The sequence below is a fragment of the Pseudophryne corroboree genome, chromosome 2, assembly GCF_028390025.1.
Source record: "Pseudophryne corroboree isolate aPseCor3 chromosome 2, aPseCor3.hap2, whole genome shotgun sequence".
NCBI classification, from domain to species: domain Eukaryota; kingdom Metazoa; phylum Chordata; class Amphibia; order Anura; family Myobatrachidae; genus Pseudophryne; species Pseudophryne corroboree.
In genome coordinates this window covers 482,989,780-483,009,491 of record NC_086445.1, presented here as the reverse complement: position 1 = coordinate 483,009,491, position 19,712 = coordinate 482,989,780, and the positions used below count along the sequence as shown (strand labels likewise).

At 45.1% G+C, this 19,712-nt stretch overlaps 1 protein-coding gene, 4 non-coding genes and 1 pseudogene across 5 annotated transcripts in view; 5 read left to right on the top strand and 1 right to left on the bottom strand.

The window, feature by feature from the left end:
* The window catches only part of VPS53 (VPS53 subunit of GARP complex), a 472,189-nt gene extending 470,864 nt beyond the window's left edge, over positions 1-1,325 (bottom strand). Inside the window, exon 1 of the mRNA XM_063953873.1 lies at positions 1,107-1,325. Coding sequence (XP_063809943.1) covers positions 1,107-1,310 — 204 coding nt within the window. The 5' untranslated portion in view covers positions 1,311-1,325. The remainder of the gene's footprint in view (positions 1-1,106) is intronic.
* Positions 1,326-3,636: 2,311 nt separating this feature from the next.
* Positions 3,637-3,856, top strand: LOC135052957 (small nucleolar RNA U3). Its single transcript, XR_010242375.1, has one exon. It is a non-coding gene; the product is annotated as a small nucleolar RNA U3 (small nucleolar RNA).
* Positions 3,857-6,878: 3,022 nt separating this feature from the next.
* Positions 6,879-7,098, top strand: LOC135053038 (small nucleolar RNA U3). The gene has a single exon (XR_010242441.1). It is a non-coding gene; the product is annotated as a small nucleolar RNA U3 (small nucleolar RNA).
* A 3,019-nt stretch (positions 7,099-10,117) lies between these two features.
* LOC135052895 (small nucleolar RNA U3) lies at positions 10,118-10,337 on the top strand. The gene has a single exon (XR_010242321.1). It is a non-coding gene; the product is annotated as a small nucleolar RNA U3 (small nucleolar RNA).
* A 3,012-nt stretch (positions 10,338-13,349) lies between these two features.
* LOC135052894 (small nucleolar RNA U3) lies at positions 13,350-13,569 on the top strand. Its single transcript, XR_010242320.1, has one exon. It is a non-coding gene; the product is annotated as a small nucleolar RNA U3 (small nucleolar RNA).
* Positions 13,570-16,577: 3,008 nt separating this feature from the next.
* Positions 16,578-16,811, top strand: LOC135052999 (small nucleolar RNA U3; annotated as a pseudogene).
* The last annotated feature ends 2,901 nt before the right edge of the window (positions 16,812-19,712 follow it).

Genomic DNA, 19,712 nt, shown 5'->3' with positions numbered 1-19,712 from the left:
GCAGGAAAATAGCCGTAACGCTGTAGGGAACTGAGCCTGGTTTTTCTCCATCCTCGACCGGAGCCTTCCTTACCCCGGCACGGTACTCCACAGGGTGTTTCTCCATTCCACATCTAGGAACCTCTCACGCTCCTAGTGTAAGAACGGGTACTCCACCCCATGTTTCTCTACCGCAGGTACTCCACCAGACCGCTCCCTATACCCATGGGGGTATGCTTAAATCCCCATGGGTTAGGGGTAGGCGGTCCAATGTTTCTCCACTGATAAGAACAGATACTACACTTGATCTTAGCCAAATGGCAAATATTACACTTCAGTAATATAGTGGTGGGCATCACAGCATGCACATTCTCTGGGCGCCATGACACTTGACTCCTGCATCAACCAGGCCATGGAGAAGAGCGCATTTGAGGGACTGCATATTTAATTTGTACTGGGCCCCAATATTTTTCATGGCCCGTGCTGCCACTAACAATGTCTATACATTGCATTATGCAGTTACTTTGGAGCTGGGGTTAACATGAATACCTACTAAATATTTAAAAAAAAAAGTAACATCCTATGTAAAATGAATATAAATTTATTCTAGGTTCCAAAATAACTTCACATAATTAAGACATGGCTATTATTCAATAAGTATCTTCTAAACCTCAAACTTAATATTCTCTAGCATACTGTACATAAACTGTTTTTTATATACATCAGCCATATATAACGCTAGAGTTTCCACAGACTGTACATGAAATAAATCTACTGCTTGCAATGGATGTCATGTATATACTTAGGAAACACAAAATACAATGGAACATACAGTACATGAACTTTTACTTTCAAGATCTGTGAACATGTTACATTTCAATCACACAAAAGTAAAATTTATACCATGCACAAGCAATTAAATACTTGGTGCCAATAACTGTTTGTGTTAACTTCAAATAACATTGACAACCACGTTGTCATTTTATTTATGACACACACCTGTGTGTAAGTTGCATTGCACTACCACTGCCATGCTCTGCTTATATGACACAGGGCCCCCACTCCATACATTGCTTAACGTTTCCTTGGTAACAGACAAAAGGCCTCCATCCTTACTCCAACCTCACCTGCTCTATAGCCTGTTGCACCTCCGGAGCCAGGTGCAGAACAGCCTCCAGCTCCTCCACCACCTCCAACTCTTCTTCCTCCATCCTGCCCAGCTGCTTCTGAGATCCGGCGTTTAGACAACACCGGCCACTTCCTGGAGCGCGTTGCACACTGGGAGCAGACGTAGTTACCATAGAGACGAAAAGAAACCACATGGCGGCCATGTTTGATTTGGGCGGGGGTAAGCAACCAGTGACGCTCTCAGTTGTGGAACTACACATGCCAGCATGTATTGTCACAGTTTAGCATTCCCTAACAGTTAAACTGTGGCATGTCTTGCAGGGATATGTAGTTACACAACACCTGGAGTGCCTCAGGTTGCCTACACCTGGGTCATGGCATTATTTATCTGGGGACTCGCGAAACTGTTGCATGTAGTTTATCAATTAATATTTGTGTTATGTCAGGGCACCGTGCATTAATGTGAATTCGATTTGGCACTACCAAATATGTCCGCTGTTGCACTGTTGGCGACAATGTCCTAATACTGTGTAGTGAGCCCTAACTCCTGTTTGTGTATATATTTCGTATCCGCAGCACACCTAATACAGGCTTTTACAGACAACATATTCCATAAGGGAACGACGTGCACGTACAAGAGCGCCCTCAGGTTGTCACCAGGCGGCGTGCCAGTGCCACGCTCGCTCTACACTGTCCGTAACTGGAAACGCCTAAAGCACGTGATGCCGCTATTGGCCGCAACCCGGCTGCGTGTGAGCCCTGCACAGCGCCGCCTATTGGCTGTACAGCTTTCACTAAACAGTGCTGAACAGACAACAGCGCGCCCTCTATCGGTGTAACCGAACCGGCCGTACCGGCGTGCAGACTAAACACAATATAGTAAAGGACACGGGGAGAGTGCGTCATAGCGCCCCCTATTGCCAGTTAATCTGTTAAGAGAGAGAAAGTAACAATATCATGTCTGCGGAAGGGTTGTCATAAACCTGAAGAGACATGTTTAAATATAGCCCCTTTCACATCTTCAATGCCGGATTCCACCAGGGAATTGGAAACGGGTCCCTCTCGGGCAGTGGGGGCGGGGAAGACGCTGGTAGACAAGCTTATCTCCGTGACTCCTCTCCCTATGTAGTAAACGGGTGCCGACTCGCATCGACCCCGGAACCCGTTTATACTGCCACTGACCTGGTATTCAACCCAGGAATAACCTGGGATGAATTATACCCCTTTCACACTGCACAAATAACCCATTATTGACCCGAAATATTGCTGGGTCGGCGTGCGGTGTGAAACGGGCATAGCCGAAATCGCGGGTCGCCTGACCCAGCAATTCAACCTGGGAATAAAGCAGTGTTATACCCGAGTTGAATACCGGGTCAGTAGTTGCGTAAATGGGCTCCCGGGTCGATGCGTCCTGAGACCCGTTTACTACAGCAGGGAGAGGCGGCGCAGAGATGATATCATCTCCCAGCTCCGCCTCCACCTCCGGCCCCACTGCTATGGCAACCAGCACGACATATTACCAGGTCGGGGAAGCCTGCGGCCAATGCCGTATCCCACCCGGGAAGGACCCGTTTCCAATTCCCGAGTGGGATCCGGCATTGGCAGTGTGAAAGAGGTATTACTGGATCAGGCGAACTGGGAAGTCCTCTATCACAACACAAACTGACCCATGTAATTTTTGCGATGTGAAAAGGGTATATGATGCAAAGTAGCATATCAGCGGAATTTCAGTATAACTTTTGTGGAACTGACGTTTTATATTAAAAACCATTTAGAGAAAATCCATGCCAAATGAAGGCTAGCAGTGAAACTAGCATGGTTCATTTGAATATCTTTATGGTTTTATTACAACTAACACCCAAAAGCAAGCAGGAGGTGGTTTGTATGTCATTTGTCGTGTTTATTCCCCATGTTTCTTATTTTTGTCATAAAAGAAAGATATAAAAGGTAGTATCTTTGTTACATTAATATTATGTAATCTGTCGCTCTTATTACTCTTCAAATACCAGCCTACATATGAGGTTCTGTTGCATCGAACAACCCCCCAGCGTAAAATGAACTAACAGTAGAGGAACAGAAACAAAAGCACCCATCCCACAGCAAATATAACATGATCGTCAGTGATCTACCAAGCAGAATTGTCACCATGCCAGAAAAGCACGTGTTTAGACTTTGTTTTTCTCTATAACATATGTTTGGTTTTGTGATCCTGACATTCTGTGTGCATAGTCCGTTATTAGCTGAGGCTGTTGTTGCTGCTTTAAGCTGTGTCTCGGCTGTTTCAGAGGTGCTTCCTGGTTGGCCAGAGTATCTTAAATATGCAGATGAGCAAGTGAGTGCACAATCATAGAAGAATACATTCTGTAAGAAAAGCTGAGTCCATCGTTGGTCCACATTTTAAAGGCAGCATAGTTTCTTACTATCTGATATATTCAAGATATGTTCAACTGTGAGATCATTTTAAAAATCTCCATTATATTAAAAAGACTCTCCTTCCCACGGCAGTAAAAATGCTAGGCTGTTATGGTTAAGACTATACTTTCAGGGATCATTTCTATAGTTTTTAACTTTTGGAAATGTGCTCTAAAGTGTCCAGACCTACCAACCATGAGGAAGAGCAATAGTAATCTTTTCTGAGCGCGAAGTGAGCTCTCAGTGCTGCTTCATTGTAGCTGCTGTTTGCTTTTGATGACCGTTCCTTTTCTTCTATCATGGGAGAAATGGAGGAAGAGATTACAAGCTGAGTGGTTGTTTTTAATGCTTGTTAATGACAGATTTTCTTACTCTTATGGCTCCATGTGTACTGCTATTGTCATGTGGCATGATGCGATGTGCCCAAAAACATTGATAATGTGCTCATGTCAAAGGATCCCTGCAAGGGACATGGTGACATCACCAAACATTAGGAACAAGCCATCGGAACAAAGGGGCCGATGGTTTCCACTTCTACAGAATCAAATTGAAAAGGACTGTCAATTGGAGGGAACAAAAAAAATATTGATGATTGTGGATCATTGCTTTCTGATGTCCATTCCTGTTGTGTGGCAAATTCAGGCACATTAGTAGTGATTTATCCCTATTACTGAGCTGGCTTTATATCTTCAAAATATTTTCAAGTGAAGCTTATTTGGGGATTGTCACTTCAAACTGGAAGTATTCTTAACACTATATGGCAAGTGCAGTTCTGCATGAATGGCCAGCAGGTGGTGCTCCATGTAACACTGCAGCTCTCTGCTCTGAGCTCCAGCACAAAAAAAATAAAAGCAAAACTGTCACGACTCATGGCATTGTCCCCTTCTCTGCACATAGGCACCTGGCACTCCTGTCACGGCAGTGTCCCCCTCTACTGCATCCATACACCCGAGTCTCCTGTCGCGGCAGTGTCTGCCTTGGGCATGAAGGGCCCACCGGGGAACTGCAATGGTAGGGGACCGTATTTTAGGATGTGGACAGTCTCCAGAGGGGGGGGTGGCCAGCTGCCACAGAGGCTTGGCTAATCATTTTATAGTAAAAACTGCTTGTTCATGCTTAATAATGTACCAGATTAATAACAGTAATGCAGAAAAAACACCATAGTCCTGTGCACTATAAAGCAACATGTGCGTAATCTATCATTCAAGTGCACAATCTGGAACCTGATCCCTAGAAGAGAAGGTGGGGCCCGCCGAGGGTTTCCCCTGTGCCCCTGCTGGACAGTCCAACCCTCTGTCACGGCATCATGTCCACTGCTCTGTATGCAGGACTTGATTCAAAGATGTACATAAAGCAAATGGTTTATGTACGTCTACGATGGTGGGCGCATGTGTGATCGCACGCAGTGTCCTCTGTGACGCAAGTCTGATGGACAGTCTGCAGACGTGTGGGGTGGGTAGATTTCACTAAAACAGGAAGTTGTACCTCTATTTTCTGGGAGTGGCGAGGCCAGGCTCTGCATCGTCTGATGCAAATTTCCTGGCCCCAGCAGCGCAAACAGCCTGGCCATCCTGAGTACTCGGTTGATGTTTACGCAATTGATCCGATGCTGTCTCTTTGGATGCAGAAGCACCCTGAGGACGCTTCGAGCTGTTGTACGTACTGTAGGGCTCCTGCCTGAAGCATCCAAAGGGCACTCCAGGTGGCACTGCTGCAGCAATACTGACTGCAGGGCAGCACCGATCGCAGACCCTTAGTTATGGCCCTGGTCCAGTGTAAGTGCTGAGTTTCTAGGTCTGATTATAAGTTGTACGGCAAGCAGTAGCAGCCATTAGATCACTTGCGTGAACATCGCCCATCTGAGCAACCAGGTTACTCAGGATGGCCTGGGGTTTCACTCTGCCAAGACCAGGAATTCTGCACTGGAGGACGCAGACCCTGGCCTCGGCAAGCCTACAAAACAGGGGTGGGATAACACCATTTTGGCCACAGCATGTGAATCATGTTGAGGCTTAGGGGGCCCTGCGAGCAATCTCGCAGTCACAGATCACCAAACATCACAGTTGTATGGAAACGGCTGCGTTTGCGTACAACTCTGAATTAGACCCTCTGTTTCACAACCTATTTATGTTCATGCTCACAAGACATAGGGATGGACGTTTGAGGTCGATGGCTACCAATCAACAGTCTTTCCAATTCGATCAAAGTACCCTTTTCCACTAAATTGCGAGGATTCGATGGTTGCCAATCCGTTGTTCAGGTACTTCTGTGCATTTGCGGACACCCGGAAAGGGGTGTCCGCAGCTCAGGTAAATGCACGCTTGCACAAAGCTCTGAAAGATTCTACACATGTTCACAGTAAAGCAATTGATGGTTACACCATTGCAATCATTCAATGTGCATGGCTGCGTTTGATGTCATCAGCCCGGCAACCAATTAATGCCAGGCTTCCGATGTCCATACCTGCTGTGGCGTGATGGGAAGCCTTCCGGGGAGCAGAGGACACATTATTTTGGAAGCATTTGTGATGTAAGGTAGAGTAGTTGCAACATTTCAGTACATATTTCGGGGAACCCCCTTTTTTTTAATATGAAAACCATTTAGAGGAAATCCATGCCAAATGAAGGCTAGCAGTGAAACTAACATGGTTCATTTGAATATCTTTATGGTTTTATTACAAATTACACCCAAAAGCAAGCAGGAGGTGGTTTGTATGTCATTTGTCGTGTTTATTCCCCATGTTTACTCATTTTTGTCATAAAAGAAAGATATAAAAGGTAGTATCTTTGTTACATTAATATTATGTAATCTATCGCTCTTATTACTCTTCAAATACCAGCCTACATATGAGGTTCTGTTGCATCGAACATCCCCCCAGCGTAAAATGAACTAACAGTAGAGGAACAGAAACAAAAGCACCCATCCCACAGCAAATATAACATGATCGTTAGTGATCTACCAAGCAGAATTGTCACCATGCCAGAAAAGCACGTGTTTAGACTTTGTTTTTCTCTATAACATATGTTTGGTTTTGTGATCCTGACATTCTGTGTGCATAGTCCGTTATTAGCTGAGGCTGTTGTTGCTGCTTTAAGCTGTGTCTCGGCTGTTTCAGAGGTGCTTCCTGGTTGGCCAGAGTATCTTAAATATGCAGATGAGCAAGTGAGTGCACAATCATAGAAGAATACATTCTGTAAGAAAAGCTGAGTCCATCGTTGGTCCACATTTTAAAGGCAGCATAGTTTCTTACTATCTGATATATTCAAGATATGTTCAACTGTGAGATCATTTTAAAAATCTCCATTATATTAAAAAGACTCTCCTTCCCACGGCAGTAAAAATGCTAGGCTGTTATGGTTAAGACTATACGTTCAGGGATCATTTCTATAGTTTTTAACTTTTGGAAATGTGCTCTAAAGTGTCCAGACCTACCAACCATGAGGAAGAGCAATAGTAATCTTTTCTGAGCGCGAAGTGAGCTCTCAGTGCTGCTTCATTGTAGCTGCTGTTTGCTTTTGATGACCGTTCCTTTTCTTCTATCATGGGAGAAATGGAGGAAGAGATTACAAGCTGAGTGGTTGTTTTTAATGCTTGTTAATGACAGATTTTCTTATGGCTCCATGTGTACTGCCATTGTCATGTGGCATGATGTGATGTGCCCAAAAACATTGATAATGTGCTCATGTCAAAGGATCCCTGCAAGGGACATGGTGACATCACCAAACATTAGGAACAAGCCATCGGAACAAAGGGGCCGATGGTTTCCACTTCTACAGAATCAAATTGAAAAGGACTGTCAATTGGAGGGAACAAAAAAAATATTGATGATTGTGGATCATTGCTTTCTGATGTCCATTCCTGTTGTTGTGTGGCAAATTCAGGCACATTAGTAGTGATTTATCCCTATTACTGAGCTGGCTTTATATCTTCAAAATATTTTCAAGTGAAGCTTATTTGGGGATTGTCACTTCAAACTGGAAGTATTCTTAACACTATATGGCAAGTGCAGTTCTGCATGAATGGCCAGCAGGTGGTGCTCCATGTAACACTGCAGCTCTCTGCTCTGAGCTCCAGCACAAAAAAATAAAAGCAAAACTGTCACGACTCATGGCATTGTCCCCTTCTCTGCACATAGGCACCTGGCACTCCTGTCACGGCAGTGTCCCCCTCTACTGCATCCATACACCCGAGTCTCCTGTCGCGGCAGTGTCTGCCTTGGGCATGAAGGGCCCACCGGGGAACTGCAATGGTAGGGGACCGTATTTTAGGATGTGGACAGTCTCCAGAGGGGGGGGTGGCCAGCTGCCACAGAGGCTTGGCTAATCATTTTATAGTAAAAACTGCTTGTTCATGCTTAATAATGTACCAGATTAATAACAGTAATGCAGAAAAAACACCATAGTCCTGTGCACTATAAGGCAACATGTGCGTAATCTATCATTCAAGTGCACAATCTGGAACCTGATCCCTAGAAGAGAAGGTGGGGCCCGCCGAGGGTTTCCCCTGTGCCCCTGCTGGACAGTCCAACCCTCTGTCACGGCATCATGTCCACTGCTCTGTATGCAGGACTTGATTCAAAGATGTACATAAAGCAAATGGTTTATGTACGTCTACGATGGTGGGCGCATGTGTGATCGCACGCAGTGTCCTCTGTGACGCAAGTCTGATGGACAGTCTGCAGACGTGTGGGGTGGGTAGATTTCACTAAAACAGGAAGTTGTACCTCTATTTTCTGGGAGTGGCGAGGCCAGGCTCTGCATCGTCTGATGCAAATTTCCTGGCCCCAGCAGCGCAAACAGCCTGGCCATCCTGAGTACTCGGTTGATGTTTACGCAATTGATCCGATGCTGTCTCTTTGGATGCAGAAGCACCCTGAGGACGCTTCGAGCTGTTGTACGTACTGTAGGGCTCCTGCCTGAAGCATCCAAAGGGCACTCCAGGTGGCACTGCTGCAGCAATACTGACTGCAGGGCAGCACCGATCGCAGACCCCTAGTTATGGCCCTGGTCCAGTGTAAGTGCTGAGTTTCTAGGTCTGATTATAAGTTGTACGGCAAGCAGTAGCAGCCATTAGATCACTTGCGTGAACATCGCCCATCTGAGCAACCAGGTTACTCGGGATGGCCTGGGGTTTCACTCTGCCAAGACCAGGAATTCTGCACTGGAGGACGCAGACCCTGGCCTCGGCAAGCCTACAAAGCAGGGGTGGGATAACACCATTTTGGCCACAGCATGTGAATCATGTTGAGGCTTAGGGGGCCCTGCGAGCAATCTCGCAGTCACAGATCACCAAACATCACAGTTGTATGGAAACGGCTGCGTTTGCGTACAACTCTGAATTAGACCCTCTGTTTCACAACCTATTTATGTACATGCTCACAAGACATAGGGATGGACGTTTGAGGTCGATGGCTACCAATCAACAGTCTTTCCAATTCGATCAAAGTACCCTTTTCCACTAAATTGCGAGGATTCGATGGTTGCCAATCCGATGTTCAGGTACTTCTGTGCATTTGCGGACACCCGGAAAGGGGTGTCCGCAGCTCAGGTAAATGCACGCTTGCACAAAGCTCTGAAAGATTCTACACATGTTCACAGTAAAGCAATTGATGGTTACACCATTGCAATCATTCAATGTGCATGGCTGCGTTTGATGTCATCAGCCCGGCAACCAATTAATGCCAGGCTTCCGATGTCCATACCTGCTGTGGCGTGATGGGAAGCCTTCCGGGGAGCAGAGGACACATTATTTTGGAAGCATTTGTGATGTAAGGTAGAGTAGTTGCAACATTTCAGTACATATTTCGGGGAACCCCCTTTTTTTTTAATATGAAAACCATTTAGAGGAAATCCATGCCAAATGAAGGCTAGCAGTGAAACTAACATGGTTCATTTGAATATCTTTATGGTTTTATTACAAATTACACCCAAAAGCAAGCAGGAGGTGGTTTGTATGTCATTTGTCGTGTTTATTCCCCATGTTTACTCATTTTTGTCATAAAAGAAAGATATAAAAGGTAGTATCTTTGTTACATTAATATTATGTAATCTATCGCTCTTATTACTCTTCAAATACCAGCCTACATATGAGGTTCTGTTGCATCGAACATCCCCCCAGCGTAAAATGAACTAACAGTAGAGGAACAGAAACAAAAGCACCCATCCCACAGCAAATATAACATGATCGTTAGTGATCTACCAAGCAGAATTGTCACCATGCCAGAAAAGCACGTGTTTAGACTTTGTTTTTCTCTATAACATATGTTTGGTTTTGTGATCCTGACATTCTGTGTGCATAGTCCGTTATTAGCTGAGGCTGTTGTTGCTGCTTTAAGCTGTGTCTCGGCTGTTTCAGAGGTGCTTCCTGGTTGGCCAGAGTATCTTAAATATGCAGATGAGCAAGTGAGTGCACAATCATAGAAGAATACATTCTGTAAGAAAAGCTGAGTCCATCGTTGGTCCACATTTTAAAGGCAGCATAGTTTCTTACTATCTGATATATTCAAGATATGTTCAACTGTGAGATCATTTTAAAAATCTCCATTATATTAAAAAGACTCTCCTTCCCACAGCAGTAAAAATGCTAGGCTGTTATGGTTAAGACTATACTTTCAGGGATCATTTCTATAGTTTTTAACTTTTGGAAATGTGCTCTAAAGTGTCCAGACCTACCAACCATGAGGAAGAGTAATAGTAATCTTTTCTGAGCGCGAAGTGAGCTCTCAGTGCTGCTTCATTGTAGCTGCTGTTTGCTTTTGATGACCGTTCCTTTTCTTCTATCATGGGAGAAATGGAGGAAGAGATTACAAGCTGAGTGGTTGTTTTTAATGCTTGTTAATGACAGATTTTCTTATGGCTCCATGTGTACTGCTATTGTCATGTGGCATGATGCGATGTGCCCAAAAACATTGATAATGTGCTCATGTCAAAGGATCCCTGCAAGGGACATGGTGACATCACCAAACATTAGGAACAAGCCATCGGAACAAAGGGGCCGATGGTTTCCACTTCTACAGAATCAAATTGAAAAGGACTGTCAATTGGAGGGAACAAAAAAAATATTGATGATTGTGGATCATTGCTTTCTGATGTCCATTCCTGTTGTTGTGTGGCAAATTCAGGCACATTAGTAGTGATTTATCCCTATTACTGAGCTGGCTTTATATCTTCAAAATATTTTCAAGTGAAGCTTATTTGGGGATTGTCACTTCAAACTGGAAGTATTCTTAACACTATATGGCAAGTGCAGTTCTGCATGAATGGCCAGCAGGTGGTGCTCCATGTAACACTGCAGCTCTCTGCTCTGAGCTCCAGCACAAAAAAAGAAAAGCAAAACTGTCACGACTCATGGCATTGTCCCCTTCTCTGCACATAGGCACCTGGCACTCCTGTCACGGCAGTGTCCCCCTCTACTGCATCCATACACCCGAGTCTCCTGTCGCGGCAGTGTCTGCCTTGGGCATGAAGGGCCCACCGGGGAACTGCAATGGTAGGGGACCGTATTTTAGGATGTGGACAGTCTCCAGAGGGGGGGGTGGCCAGCTGCCACAGAGGCTTGGCTAATCATTTTATAGTAAAAACTGCTTGTTCATGCTTAATAATGTACCAGATTAATAACAGTAATGCAGAAAAAACACCATAGTCCTGTGCACTATAAGGCAACATGTGCGTAATCTATCATTCAAGTGCACAATCTGGAACCTGATCCCTAGAAGAGAAGGTGGGGCCCGCCGAGGGTTTCCCCTGTGCCCCTGCTGGACAGTCCAACCCTCTGTCACGGCATCATGTCCACTGCTCTGTATGCAGGACTTGATTCAAAGATGTACATAAAGCAAATGGTTTATGTACGTCTACGATGGTGGGCGCATGTGTGATCGCACGCAGTGTCCTCTGTGACGCAAGTCTGATGGACAGTCTGCAGACGTGTGGGGTGGGTAGATTTCACTAAAACAGGAAGTTGTACCTCTATTTTCTGGGAGTGGCGAGGCCAGGCTCTGCATCGTCTGATGCAAATTTCCTGGCCCCAGCAGCGCAAACAGCCTGGCCATCCTGAGTGCTCGGTTGATGTTTACGCAATTGATCCGATGCTGTCTCTTTGGATGCAGAAGCACCCTGAGGACGCTTCGAGCTGTTGTACGTACTGTAGGGCTCCTGCCTGAAGCATCCAAAGGGCACTCCAGGTGGCACTGCTGCAGCAATACTGACTGCAGGGCAGCACCGATCGCAGACCCCTAGTTATGGCCCTGGTCCAGTGTAAGTGCTGAGTTTCTAGGTCTGATTATAAGTTGTACGGCAAGCAGTAGCAGCCATTAGATCACTTGCGTGAACATCGCCCATCTGAGCAACCAGGTTACTCGGGATGGCCTGGGGTTTCACTCTGCCAAGACCAGGAATTCTGCACTGGAGGACGCAGACCCTGGCCTCGGCAAGCCTACAAAGCAGGGGTGGGATAACACCATTTTGGCCACAGCATGTGAATCATGTTGAGGCTTAGGGGGCCCTGCGAGCAATCTCGCAGTCACAGATCACCAAACATCACAGTTGTATGGAAACGGCTGCGTTTGCGTACAACTCTGAATTAGACCCTCTGTTTCACAACCTATTTATGTACATGCTCACAAGACATAGGGATGGACGTTTGAGGTCGATGGCTACCAATCAACAGTCTTTCCAATTCGATCAAAGTACCCTTTTCCACTAAATTGCGAGGATTCGATGGTTGCCAATCCGATGTTCAGGTACTTCTGTGCATTTGCGGACACCCGGAAAGGGGTGTCCGCAGCTCAGGTAAATGCACGCTTGCACAAAGCTCTGAAAGATTCTACACATGTTCACAGTAAAGCAATTGATGGTTACACCATTGCAATCATTCAATGTGCATGGCTGCGTTTGATGTCATCAGCCCGGCAACCAATTAATGCCAGGCTTCCGATGTCCATACCTGCTGTGGCGTGATGGGAAGCCTTCCGGGGAGCAGAGGACACATTATTTTGGAAGCATTTGTGATGTAAGGTAGAGTAGTTGCAACATTTCAGTACATATTTCGGGGAACCCCCTTTTTTTTAATATGAAAACCATTTAGAGGAAATCCATGCCAAATGAAGGCTAGCAGTGAAACTAACATGGTTCATTTGAATATCTTTATGGTTTTATTACAAATTACACCCAAAAGCAAGCAGGAGGTGGTTTGTATGTCATTTGTCGTGTTTATTCCCCATGTTTACTCATTTTTGTCATAAAAGAAAGATATAAAAGGTAGTATCTTTGTTACATTAATATTATGTAATCTATCGCTCTTATTACTCTTCAAATACCAGCCTACATATGAGGTTCTGTTGCATCGAACATCCCCCCCAGCGTAAAATGAACTAACAGTAGAGGAACAGAAACAAAAGCACCCATCCCACAGCAAATATAACATGATCGTTGGTGATCTACCAAGCAGAATTGTCACCATGCCAGAAAAGCACGTGTTTAGACTTTGTTTTTCTCTATAACATATGTTTGGTTTTGTGATCCTGACATTCTGTGTGCATAGTCCGTTATTAGCTGAGGCTGTTGTTGCTGCTTTAAGCTGTGTCTCGGCTGTTTCAGAGGTGCTTCCTGGTTGGCCAGAGTATCTTAAATATGCAGATGAGCAAGTGAGTGCACAATCATAGAAGAATACATTCTGTAAGAAAAGCTGAGTCCATCGTTGGTCCACATTTTAAAGGCAGCATAGTTTCTTACTATCTTCAAGATATGTTCAACTGTGAGATCATTTTAAAAATCTCCATTATATTAAAAAGACTCTCCTTCCCACAGCAGTAAAAATGCTAGGCTGTTATGGTTAAGACTATACTTTCAGGAATCATTTCTATAGTTTTTAACTTTAGAAAATGTGCTCTAAAGTGTCCAGACCTACCAACCATGAGGAAGAGTAATAGTAATCTTTTCTGAGCGCGAAGTGAGCTCTCAGTGCTGCTTCATTGTAGCTGCTGTTTGCTTTTGATGACCGTTCCTTTTCTTCTATCATGGGAGAAATGGAGGAAGAGATTACAAGCTGAGTGGTTGTTTTTAATGCTTGTTAATGACAGATTTTCTTATGGCTCCATGTGTACTGCTATTGTCATGTGGCATGATGCGATGTGCCCAAAAACATTGATAATGTGCTCATGTCAAAGGATCCCTGCAAGGGACATGGTGACATCACCAAACATTAGGAACAAGCCATCGGAACAAAGGGGCCGATGGTTTCCACTTCTACAGAATCAAATTGAAAAGGACTGTCAATTGGAGGGAACAAAAAAAATATTGATGATTGTGGATCATTGCTTTCTGATGTCCATTCCTGTTGTGTGGCAAATTCAGGCACATTAGTAGTGATTTATCCCTATTACTGAGCTGGCTTTATATCTTCAAAATATTTTCAAGTGAAGCTTATTTGGGGATTGTCACTTCAAACTGGAAGTATTCTTAACACTATATGGCAAGTGCAGTTCTGCATGAATGGCCAGCAGGTGGTGCTCCATGTAACACTGCAGCTCTCTGCTCTGAGCTCCAGCACAAAAAAATAAAAGCAAAACTGTCACGACTCATGGCATTGTCCCCTTCTCTGCACATAGGCACCTGGCACTCCTGTCACGGCAGTGTCCCCCTCTACTGCATCCATACACCCGAGTCTCCTGTCGCGGCAGTGTCTGCCTTGGGCATGAAGGGCCCACCGGGGAACTGCAATGGTAGGGGACCGTATTTTAGGATGTGGACAGTCTCCAGAGGGGGGGGTGGCCAGCTGCCACAGAGGCTTGGCTAATCATTTTATAGTAAAAACTGCTTGTTCATGCTTAATAATGTACCAGATTAATAACAGTAATGCAGAAAAAACACCATAGTCCTGTGCACTATAAGGCAACATGTGCGTAATCTATCATTCAAGTGCACAATCTGGAACCTGATCCCTAGAAGAGAAGGTGGGGCCCGCCGAGGGTTTCCCCTGTGCCCCTGCTGGACAGTCCAACCCTCTGTCACGGCATCATGTCCACTGCTCTGTATGCAGGACTTGATTCAAAGATGTACATAAAGCAAATGGTTTATGTACGTCTACGATGGTGGGCGCATGTGTGATCGCACGCAGTGTCCTCTGTGACGCAAGTCTGATGGACAGTCTGCAGACGTGTGGGGTGGGTAGATTTCACTAAAACAGGAAGTTGTACCTCTATTTTCTGGGAGTGGCGAGGCCAGGCTCTGCATCGTCTGATGCAAATTTCCTGGCCCCAGCAGCGCAAACAGCCTGGCCATCCTGAGTACTCGGTTGATGTTTACGCAATTGATCCGATGCTGTCTCTTTGGATGCAGAAGCACCCTGAGGACGCTTCGAGCTGTTGTACGTACTGTAGGGCTCCTGCCTGAAGCATCCAAAGGGCACTCCAGGTGGCACTGCTGCAGCAATACTGACTGCAGGGCAGCACCGATCGCAGACCCCTAGTTATGGCCCTGGTCCAGTGTAAGTGCTGAGTTTCTAGGTCTGATTATAAGTTGTACGGCAAGCAGTAGCAGCCATTAGATCACTTGCGTGAACATCGCCCATCTGAGCAACCAGGTTACTCAGGATGGCCTGGGGTTTCACTCTGCCAAGACCAGGAATTCTGCACTGGAGGACGCAGACCCTGGCCTCGGCAAGCCTACAAAGCAGGGGTGGGATAACACCATTTTGGCCACAGCATGTGAATCATGTTGAGGCTTAGGGGGCCCTGCGAGCAATCTCGCAGTCACAGATCACCAAACATCACAGTTGTATGGAAACGGCTGCGTTTGCGTACAACTCTGAATTAGACCCTCTGTTTCACAACCTATTTATGTACATGCTCACAAGACATAGGGATGGACGTTTGAGGTCGATGGCTACCAATCAACAGTCTTTCCAATTCGATCAAAGTACCCTTTTCCACTAAATTGCGAGGATTCGATGGTTGCCAATCCGATGTTCAGGTACTTCTGTGCATTTGCGGACACCCGGAAAGGGGTGTCCGCAGCTCAGGTAAATGCACGCTTGCACAAAGCTCTGAAAGATTCTACACATGTTCACAGTAAAGCAATTGATGGTTACACCATTGCAATCATTCAATGTGCATGGCTGCGTTTGATGTCATCAGCCCGGCAACCAATTAATGCCAGGCTTCCGATGTCCATACCTGCTGTGGCGTGATGGGAAGCCTTCCGGGGAGCAGAGGACACATTATTTTGGAAGCATTTGTGATGTAAGGTAGAGTAGTTGCAACATTTCAGTACATATTTCGGGGAACCCCCTTTTTTTTAATATGAAAACCATTTAGAGGAAATCCATGCCAAATGAAGGCTAGCAGTGAAACTAACATGGTTCATTTGAATATCTTTATGGTTTTATTACAAATTACACCCAAAAGCAAGCAGGAGGTGGTTTGTATGTCATTTGTCGTGTTTATTCCCCATGTTTACTCATTTTTGTCATAAAAGAAAGATATAAAAGGTAGTATCTTTGTTACATTAATATTATGTAATCTATCGCTCTTATTACTCTTCAAATACCAGCCTACATATGAGGTTCTGTTGCATCGAACATCCCCCCAGCGTAAAATGAACTAACAGTAGAGGAACAGAAACAAAAGCACCCATCCCACAGCAAATATAACATGATCGTTAGTGATCTACCAAGCAGAATTGTCACCATGCCAGAAAAGCACGTGTTTAGACTTTGTTTTTCTCTATAACATATGTTTGGTTTTGTGATCCTGACATTCTGTGTGCATAGTCCGTTATTAGCTGAGGCTGTTGTTGCTGCTTTAAGCTGTGTCTCGGCTGTTTCAGAGGTGCTTCCTGGTTGGCCAGAGTATCTTAAATATGCAGATGAGCAAGTGAGTGCACAATCATAGAAGAATACATTCTGTAAGAAAAGCTGAGTCCATCGTTGGTCCACATTTTAAAGGCAGCATAGTTTCTTACTATCTTCAAGATATGTTCAACTGTGAGATCATTTTAAAAATCTCCATTATATTAAAAAGACTCTCCTTCCCACAGCAGTAAAAATGCTAGGCTGTTATGGTTAAGACTATACTTTCAGGGATCATTTCTATAGTTTTTAACTTTTGGAAATGTGCTCTAAAGTGTCCAGACCTACCAACCATGAGGAAGAGTAATAGTAATCTTTTCTGAGCGCGAAGTGAGCTCTCAGTGCTGCTTCATTGTAGCTGCTTCATTGTAGCTGCTGTTTGCTTTTGATGACCGTTCCTTTTCTTCTATCATGGGAGAAATGGAGGAAGAGATTACAAGCTGAGTGGTTGTTTTTAATGCTTGTTAATGACAGATTTTCTTATGGCTCCATGTGTACTGCTATTGTCATGTGGCATGATGCGATGTGCCCAAAAACATTGATAATGTGCTCATGTCAAAGGATCCCTGCAAGGGACATGGTGACATCACCAAACATTAGGAACAAGCCATCGGAACAAAGGGGCCGATGGTTTCCACTTCTACAGAATCAAATTGAAAAGGACTGTCAATTGGAGGGAACAAAAAAAATATTGATGATTGTGGATCATTGCTTTCTGATGTCCATTCCTGTTGTGTGGCAAATTCAGGCACATTAGTAGTGATTTATCCCTATTACTGAGCTGGCTTTATATCTTCAAAATATTTTCAAGTGAAGCTTATTTGGGGATTGTCACTTCAAACTGGAAGTATTCTTAACACTATATGGCAAGTGCAGTTCTGCATGAATGGCCAGCAGGTGGTGCTCCATGTAACACTGCAGCTCTCTGCTCTGAGCTCCAGCACAAAAAAATAAAAGCAAAACTGTCACGACTCATGGCATTGTCCCCTTCTCTGCACATAGGCACCTGGCACTCCTGTCACGGCAGTGTCCCCCTCTACTGCATCCATACACCCGAGTCTCCTGTCGCGGCAGTGTCTGCCTTGGGCATGAAGGGCCCACCGGGGAACTGCAATGGTAGGGGACCGTATTTTAGGATGTGGACAGTCTCCAGAGGGGGGGGTGGCCAGCTGCCACAGAGGCTTGGCTAATCATTTTATAGTAAAAACTGCTTGTTCATGCTTAATAATGTACCAGATTAATAACAGTAATGCAGAAAAAACACCATAGTCCTGTGCACTATAAGGCAACATGTGCGTAATCTATCATTCAAGTGCACAATCTGGAACCTGATCCCTAGAAGAGAAGGTGGGGCCCGCCGAGGGTTTCCCCTGTGCCCCTGCTGGACAGTCCAACCCTCTGTCACGGCATCATGTCCACTGCTCTGTATGCAGGACTTGATTCAAAGATGTACATAAAGCAAATGGTTTATGTACGTCTACGATGGTGGGCGCATGTGTGATCGCACGCAGTGTCCTCTGTGACGCAAGTCTGATGGACAGTCTGCAGACGTGTGGGGTGGGTAGATTTCACTAAAACAGGAAGTTGTACCTCTATTTTCTGGGAGTGGCGAGGCCAGGCTCTGCATCGTCTGATGCAAATTTCCTGGCCCCAGCAGCGCAAACAGCCTGGCCATCCTGAGTACTCGGTTGATGTTTACGCAATTGATCCGATGCTGTCTCTTTGGATGCAGAAGCACCCTGAGGACGCTTCGAGCTGTTGTACGTACTGTAGGGCTCCTGCCTGAAGCATCCAAAGGGCACTCCAGGTGGCACTGCTGCAGCAATACTGACTGCAGGGCAGCACCGATCGCAGACCCCTAGTTATGGCCCTGGTCCAGTGTAAGTGCTGAGTTTCTAGGTCTGATTATAAGTTGTACGGCAAGCAGTAGCAGCCATTAGATCACTTGCGTGAACATCGCCCATCTGAGCAACCAGGTTACTCGGGATGGCCTGGGGTTTCACTCTGCCAAGACCAGGAATTCTGCACTGGAGGACGCAGACCCTGGCCTCGGCAAGCCTACAAAGCAGGGGTGGGATAACACCATTTTGGCCACAGCATGTGAATCATGTTGAGGCTTAGGGGGCCCTGCGAGCAATCTCGCAGTCACAGATCACCAAACATCACAGTTGTATGGAAACGGCTGCGTTTGCGTACAACTCTGAATTAGACCCTCTGTTTCACAACCTATTTATGTACATGCTCACAAGACATAGGGATGGACGTTTGAGGTCGATGGCTACCAATCAACAGTCTTTCCAATTCGATCAAAGTACCCTTTTCCACTAAATTGCGAGGATTCGATGGTTGCCAATCCGATGTTCAGGTACTTCTGTGCATTTGCGGACACCCGGAAAGGGGTGTCCGCAGCTCAGGTAAATGCACGCTTGCACAAAGCTCTGAAAGATTCTACACATGTTCACAGTAAAGCAATTGATGGTTACACCATTGCAATCATTCAATGTGCATGGCTGCGTTTGATGTCATCAGCCCGGCAACCAATTAATGCCAGGCTTCCGATGTCCATACCTGCTGTGGCGTGATGGGAAGCCTTCCGGGGAGCAGAGGACACATTATTTTGGAAGCATTTGTGATGTAAGGTAGAGTAGTTGCAACATTTCAGTACATATTTCGGGGAACCCCCTTTTTTTTAATATGAAAACCATTTAGAGGAAATCCATGCCAAATGAAGGCTAGCAGTGAAACTAACATGGTTCATTTGAATATCTTTATGGTTTTATTACAAATTACACCCAAAAGCAAGCAGGAGGTGGTTTGTATGTCATTTGTCGTGTTTATTCCCCATGTTTACTCATTTTTGTCATAAAAGAAAGATATAAAAGGTAGTATCTTTGTTACATTAATATTATGTAATCTATCGCTCTTATTACTCTTCAAATACCAGCCTACATATGAGGTTCTGTTGCATCGAACATCCCCCCAGCGTAAAATGAACTAACAGTAGAGGAACAGAAACAAAAGCACCCATCCCACAGCAAATATAACATGATCGTTAGTGATCTACCAAGCAGAATTGTCACCATGCCAGAAAAGCACGTGTTTAGACTTTGTTTTTCTCTATAACATATGTTTGGTTTTGTGATCCTGACATTCTGTGTGCATAGTCCGTTATTAGCTGAGGCTGTTGTTGCTGCTTTAAGCTGTGTCTCGGCTGTTTCAGAGGTGCTTCCTGGTTGGCCAGAGTATCTTAAATATGCAGATGAGCAAGTGAGTGCACAATCATAGAAGAATACATTCTGTAAGAAAAGCTGAGTCCATCGTTGGTCCACATTTTAAAGGCAGCATAGTTT